Source organism: Galeopterus variegatus, unplaced genomic scaffold, assembly GCF_000696425.1.
Source record: "Galeopterus variegatus unplaced genomic scaffold, G_variegatus-3.0.2 Scaffold949, whole genome shotgun sequence".
In the NCBI taxonomy this organism is placed as follows: domain Eukaryota; kingdom Metazoa; phylum Chordata; class Mammalia; order Dermoptera; family Cynocephalidae; genus Galeopterus; species Galeopterus variegatus.
Window position 1 is genome coordinate 380,908 of NW_007727060.1, and position 7,661 is coordinate 388,568.

Sequence of the window (7,661 nt, forward strand, 5' to 3'; positions counted from 1 at the left end):
TTTTTTTATTATAAATTCAATTTCCTTAATACTTACAGTGTTATTCAAATGATCAATTTAACATTGGGTGAGTTGTTTCTGTTTTAAGAAATTCATTCATTTCACCTAAATTGTCAAATTTTTGTGTGTAGAGGTTCTTTTTGGGGTTTTGTGTTGTTTCTTGTTTTGGTATTCCCTAATTTTTTTTGATGTCTGCAGAGCATGTAGAGGTGGCCCATCCTTTTCCTGATATTAGCAATGTCTTCTTTTTTTCTTTGTAGTCTTGCTAGAGCTATGTCTTTTCAAAGAGCCAGCTCCCAGTTTCATTGATTTTTCTGTTTTTTTGTTTTCAATTTCATTGATTTCTGCTCTTTATTATTTCTTCCTTTCTGAATGCTTTGTGTCTATTTTGCTTTTTTTAATTCTAGGTTGTTAGGATGGGAACTTAGATTATTGATTTGAGACATTCCTCTTTTTCAATGTATATGTTTAATGCTATAAATTTCCCTTTCAGAACTGCATTAGCTGTTCTCACAAATTTTATGTTGTATTTTCACTTTCACTCAGTTACATATTTTTAAAGTTTCCCTTAAAATTTCCTCTGTGATTCATGGATAATTTTCTGTACATACATTTAGAACCACAGTGTTATAATTCTTTCTCCCACCATCAAATATAATTTAAAACCCTCAAAAGGAGGAAAATAATCTACTGTATTACACGTATTTTTGTCTACCATATTCTTCCTGGTGTCCCAGAGTTCTCTCTTTGATCATTTCCTTTCTGTACTTATTTTATTTCCTTTCTGTATTTATTTTAGCCATTTTTTAAGGTCTCTTAGTTTTTGTTTATCCAGAAATTTCTTGATTTCCCTTTTATTCCTGAAGGACGTTCTGGGTTAACAGTTCTTTTTCAGCACCTGAAAAATATTTTGCCATTTCATACTGGCCTCCATGGTTTCTAATCAGCAATCCACTGTCCCTCAAATTGTTTTTCCCCTATAGGTAAGTAGTCATTTCTCTCAGTGCTTTTAAGATTTCTTCTTTATTTTCAGTTTTCAGAAGTTTAATTATGACATCTTGGCATTAATTTCGCTGGGTCTATCCTTGGGTCTATCTTTCTTTTACTGATTTCTAATTTCTTCTTAAATCTGTAGGTTTATGTTTCTTTCCAAATTAAAATTTTGGCCATTATTCTTCAAGACTTCTTCAGTTCCACTTTCTTTCTCCTCGCTTTCTGAAACTCCGATGACAAGGTTAGAGCTTCTGTTACAGTCACACAAATTCCTGAGGCAATGTTCAGTTTACTTCAGTCTATTTTCTCTCTGGTGTTCAGATTGGGTGGTTTCTATTGTTCTGTCTTCCGGTTCACTGATTTTTCCCTCCGTCCTTCCATTCTGCTGTTGAGTTCCATCACTGTACTTTCTATTTTAATTATATTTTCCACTTCTAAAATTCCCATTTGGTTCATCTTTATATCTTCTGTTTCTTTGCTGAGAATTTCTACTTCTTTACTAAGGCTTTCTATTTTTTCATTTGTTTCAAACACGTATATAATTGCTTTTTAAAGCATTTTTAGCATGGCTGGTATAAAATCTTTGTTAGATAATTCCACCATTTCTGTTATCTTGGTTTGGGAAATCTATTGGTTGTCGTTTTTTTTATCCAGTGGAGATCTTCCTGGTTCTCAGTGTAACAAGTGATATTTGACTGAAATCTGGACATTTTCACATTGTTATGAGACTCTGGATCTTATTTAAATGTTCTGTTTTTGCTGGCTTTCTCTGATACTGCTCCAGCCTCTGCCTCAGGTGGAGATAGAAGTCCAGGTTCTCCATTTGGCATCTGTTAATGCCCAAGGGTGGAGGGCTCCTTGTTACAGCTGGTTCTGGTTCTCCGTATGGTCTCCACTGACACCACGGTGTGGGCAGCCTTGCTACCACTTGGCCACGGTGGTGGTCCTGACTCTCCACCAGGCTTTCTCTGACACCACCTCAATAGGATGAGGATGCTGTGGTGTGGGGAAGGAAATCCAGGATTCCAATATGGTCTCCATGGATACCACAGAGAGTGGGCTTATTCTTGTCCAGCAGGGACAAAAATCACAGCTCTCTACTTGGCCATCTTTGACACCACCCCAGCAGGGGTGGGGCTGGAGCACCTTTACACCAGTTGCGTGTAAGTCTAGGCTCCCCATTCAGCCCTTCCTGGCATTGTAGTTGTGAGGCACAGTTTCTTCTGTGGTGTTTGGCTGGAGTGACTATGCTCTATACATTTTCTGTGTTGCTAGGCTGCCCCCTTCTAGGTCCTTTGGCTAAATAGAGATCAGGCTTTTACTGGGACTTTTATTGGTCTGTGCTCACTGGCATTTCCAGGTGGCCAAAGTCTCCAGCTCCAAGTCTGGGTTATTTAAGGTAGAAGAAAACCCAGAGAACTCAAGTTGTGTCTTGAGTCCCAAAGTCCTTAGCCAGTCTGTCTTTTTACCTTTTGAAATCTTCTTTGTTTTATACATAATGGCCAGTGTTTTAGTTGTACTTAGTGAGAGGAATAGGGAAAAATATATCTCCGTCTTTCCAGAAGCAAAAGTTCCTAACTAAAATTTTAAACAATTTGATATCTACTACTCTAAATAACATTCAAAAATAGATAATAAACTAGAGTACATAAATTCAATTGAATAATACTCAATTGTTAAAAAAAAAAAAGAAACAGTTGTATTGTAATGATACAAAATGACTGCCAAAATGTATAGTGATAAAAGCAAGGTATAAATGATGTGTACAGGATGTGATTTGTGCAAAACGGAGAACAAAAGAATAAATATGTGCACATGTTAGTACATGAAAGAGCCCTTATAAAAAAGTGTTATACAAGAAATTTGCAATAGAGATGCCTTTGGGGAGGAAAAATGGAAAACTAAGGGAAAAGGCAGTGGGGTGAGAAGAAGGGGACTAAACTTTTGAAAATGTTACCTTTTGAAAAAAGTAAATATGTTTTTAAATAAAAAATTTTATCTTGCAAAATAAGTAGGCAAACATATGAAAATACTGTGGATGACTAACGAAGAAATCTATATAGTTTTAGAAAACACTATATATAGTAATAGCAAAAGAATTAATAGTTCAGTGGATGAGAACAGAATAATAGAACTAGTTCTAGGAATTAGAATACAACCTAGTACAGATGAACTACTTTCCTACTTTTAAATTGTTGTTTGAGATTCTGATATAATGGCAAGCTAGGTACCTGAGTCAACCTTCCTGCTGAAAACTAGGAGGAAAGAGGAAAATGGACACAGCAGCCTGGATCACCCCCTCTCAGCACACATGTCCTCAGATGAGTCACCCTGTTCCCCTAGATGAGCTTTATTCACTTCATTTCAATGAAGACGCAATGACACAAATCAACACTAGGAGAGCGGCAAAGTGAAAAGAACGCAGTGCTTAAGGGTTAGAGTTTGGATTCAAATCTCTGTTTCACCACCTGGGAATGGTGTGATTTCCTGTCATGTACTTAACCTGTCATTTGCCTGGGAGGCCACTCTCAGGGTTCTAGTGAGAGCTAAGCAGGAATGTGCAGGAAGGTCTGGCACGATGCCTGGTGCTCAGCACATGCTCAGTAAATCTTAACTGGCTCTGATTAACACAGACTAAGTGGAGCCAAGGGGTTACTCTCCAGAAAAATAGCTCTCATCCTTGCTCAGTTATCTGAGGAATTTTATTTAATCAAGTAACAGAACAGAATGTCAGCAAAGCAAATCTACAGAGTCTAAGATCAGCGGACTAGCTGTTAAATGCGAACCATGAGGAAAGCAAGTCTAGATCTCAGTCACTTAGGAAGAAATCAAAGAACATACCCAAAGTAACCTTTCCACTCAATAGTAATAGTTGAAAAACCCAAAACAGTTTTATGGATGCAGCTAGAAAATTCCCACATTCTATAAAAGGACCAGAGTAGCAGACCTTTGGCGCCACAAATAATGGCTCAAAGCCTGATTAACAGGCTTGAGATGGACAAAAAGAGAGAAAGAGAAACAACAGCATTTCAAAAATCAAACCACCAGTGGTCATGTCTCTAATTTCCTGGAACATATTCAAAATATTTCTATACTAAAGTGCAGGACGACAGGTCACGACACACTCACACATTATGTGAACACTAATGTACAGTCAATGAGGACCGGGGGACACACAGGGGCTCATGCAGTAGGAGGGGAAAGGCATGGGGTGGGCATGTATTCCTGTGTGTTACACATGTATGTAAGTAGTTTGCTAAAATAACATTTCATAAAGGTTATCAACCGATTTCATCATAAAATCAAAGTACAATAAACTCAGCTAAAAGCATCAAAATGAACAGCTTATTAAGCAAAAATATATAATTGTAGTATCTTGAGGCAACAATAATAACCAAGACATTTTCAAAAAAAGGAAAGGTCTTCTTCAACATGAGTATATCAGTTAAGTCAACTTTTGGTAAATCCATGTTTTAATTTTAAGAAATAACCAAAGTCAAGGAGCTTCCAGATTCTATTTTAAGGCAAGAGAACCAGATGGGAGGGTGAAGGGGAACTGCAAGGAAGGTGACTTATGTCTCCAATCCAGACCCGGAGTTCAGAGGTAAGTCTTGCCCACCTCCAAAATACAAATTCCAAACAGACATAGGAGATTACTTCAAAAAGTTCATGGAATGATTCATTATCTTTTAATTTTCTTTTTCCACAGACTTTTCAAAGTATACTCATACATGTTAAGCACAAATGAATTTTCTATTCCTACACATTTGTGACTGTTCAGGCTGTTGGTGGACACAGGAGTAAAATCAGGTCCTCTGGCATTGCCAAAGCAGTGACATCAGTTAAACCTGGCCAACTTCTCTAAACCCGGCACTCTGAAAACCTGCCAGGTTTTGTAATTGTGAGGAAATCAAGACCATCCTGCTATTCAAATGTCCCCAAGGGTCTTGTGCAAGCTCAGTCTCACACTCCTCCACTAGTTAGTCAGGTGGGCTAAGCCACTGGCTCCCCTAAGAGTCCCATTCTGTACGCATTTACTGAATATCTTCCAAGCGCCAGACTTCTTACAAGAGTCTGGGAATGAGCTCAGATTGTTCATCAACATGGTCCTATGTTTCTCCTACTTTTCCACAAATTACAGGGCACCAGCCTGACACGGAGTCACGCACCACGGCAGTGTCCTCTCACCATTAACTCCACTTGTCAAACCTGACTACCATTTGCTAATTAAATCCTTATAAAGCAAACATATCTCACTTGCACATTTCAAAGAATCAATTATTTGGCCCAGTGTAAACACAAAAGTGAAAAAATTCACATTCCGTGTAAAATAATGAGGACAAGAGCTAACTCTTCATGTTTTTGTCCCTGGGCTTACTGTTCTTGGCAAACCACTAAAATGAAGCTATTTTTATCCTACAGCTACAGGAATGCTCACAGGTAACTCCCTTGCTAACTAACATGCTGGAAGTGACAGAGAAGTGGCTTAAATCTGAAAGCCTCCCTCTATTTCCTGAGATTGAAAACATGAAACTATAAACAGCTCTAAAGAATAACAGAAATTATGAGACACAACATATATATTAATAGTAGATATAATCAATGGGGTGAAACTAAGCATTCAAACAGACCAAAAGATTATCCAGTAATTCAGGAAAAGGCTAAAACACTTGAGTTACGGGGATATCAGATAATCCGATCAAAATGAGTTACTGTGGAAAGCTCCTTTTCAATAAACACAAACAAGAAACAAGTCCAGACTGAGGTTCACAGTTACATTAGAAACAGATCTGAACTGAAAATGCAAATGCCTATGTTCTGCTCCCTGATCCATGACTAAGTAGGTAGGAGACTTCAGCAAGTCGTTTAATCTTTTGGTCCTTACAGTGATTGGACCAGATGGTACCTGTTATCACTGTGACCTTTCTTCCTCTCCAGCTTTAAAATCACATGATCCTATGAAATGAAAATGCAAAGGTACGGTATTACCATGTCATTGCAGTCAGATGGGTCATAAGTGCTCTGCTTAAAAACTTTACAGAGTTCCATAAATTCTTCATTCATCTCATGGATTTGTTCATTTAAAATTGATCCCTTGGTACCGCCAAATTCCAGTCTTTCCAGCTTTTCAAATTCCAACATGGTGACAAATATATCCTTTGTAAAAACATAAAGACCGTTCAGTACATACAGTAAAAAACCTTTCCACCATCTTGAGCAGGAAAAGAATATTTTAAAGATTCAAATAAAGAATATTTTCAAACATTCAAAATCAGTGATTCCATGAACACTTACATGACAGAAAGTAAATATTAATGATTTCACTGAGTAAAAGAACTGCTAATTTTAGAAGTCACACTCCCATTTTCATATTTACTGAAAATCATCTCACAGTACAGGAAACCCCTAATATACCATAGCTAGACATATGACTCCCCTAATTTCACATCCTCCTAATCACAAGTCAGATCCCCAGATAATATCCACGACTCATTTTCAGCCTATACTTAGCAGTGAATCACCTTCTTTGTAGAAAAGAAACTGAAGAGACTGTTAGGAGAGTGGTTCACATGTCGCCCTTTGTCAGGCATTTAGCATTCAGAAACTTTGAGAGGCATTCAGCCTAAGTAATAATGAGAATTTTCAAAACATAAAGCTCCAACTTTTAATGAAATTTTAAAAACCTTACATCAATGAAAAAGCCCAAAATTGTTAAAAAGAGTTTTACAAAGAAAATAAGGCAGTGTCATCAATTCAAACTTTTTACAAAACACCTTAGCCAGTAGGCTCCATACAAGCATGTGTGCGTGTATTCATTTGATTTTTGGTTCTTAGGTATTTAAAACATATCTATACTGAGCACATATTTCCATGTTCTTTTCATTTATTTTTATCAATGATTTTAATATTTTATAGTATACTATATATTCAAATACTAAAAGATAATAAGATATTTAAAATTATCAGATGGATTTTTAGGTATGAAATTTCAATTTCAAAGATTAAATTCAAAGGGTAAAAGGGAATTTGTTTATAGGAGATTAGTGTTTTAATATTTTATAGTATACTATATATTCAAATACTAAAAGATAATAAGATATTTAAAATTATCAGATGGATTTTTAGGTATAAAATTTCAATTTCAAAGATTAAATTCAAAGGGTAAAAGGGAATTTGTTTATAGGAGATTAGTTTACAGCTTCCTGACATACAACTCTCTTCCAAGAACTTAATAAATTGTAGGTCAAGGGTCACTGATACATAGAGATTTACTTATATTCGGTGTGATAACAGAATCAAAAGTGAATGAAAGAAGCCATATTAAAGCTTTTAAAACTATCCTTATATCCTTTTAGCACTGGTGTAATGAGCTCCTCATGAGAATCACTAAGAAAGGAGACTTCCCACCCACCACAAGCTGTTCTATGAATCGTGAAGAGCTACAAACTTTTTGAACCCACCCATAATATAAATAAAGTTAATAAATGCATACCTCTATTTTCATTAAATGATCAAGAAACTTGTCAAATCTGCAGAACACCAGATGAGACTGGAAATCCCACAGTCTCAGCTCCTTACTTCCTGTGAAATAGCTTGCCAATCTTTTTCTGTAGTTGAAAAAAGAATTTTTGAAAGTCTTGAAGATGTTAATGGCCACCTGCACCTTT

The 7,661-nt window shown here is 36.4% G+C and overlaps 1 protein-coding gene across 1 annotated transcript in view; it reads right to left on the reverse strand.

Annotated features, from left to right (window-relative positions):
* Positions 1–7,661, reverse strand: part of DNAH11 (dynein, axonemal, heavy chain 11) — a 364,599-nt gene that overhangs the window by 332,042 nt on the left and 24,896 nt on the right. The window contains exons 11-12 of the mRNA XM_008573669.1: positions 7,487–7,657; positions 5,983–6,150 (exon numbers count right to left, since the gene is read on the reverse strand). Of these exons, the coding sequence (XP_008571891.1) occupies positions 5,983–6,150; positions 7,487–7,657 (339 nt within the window). The remainder of the gene's footprint in view (positions 1–5,982; positions 6,151–7,486; positions 7,658–7,661) is intronic.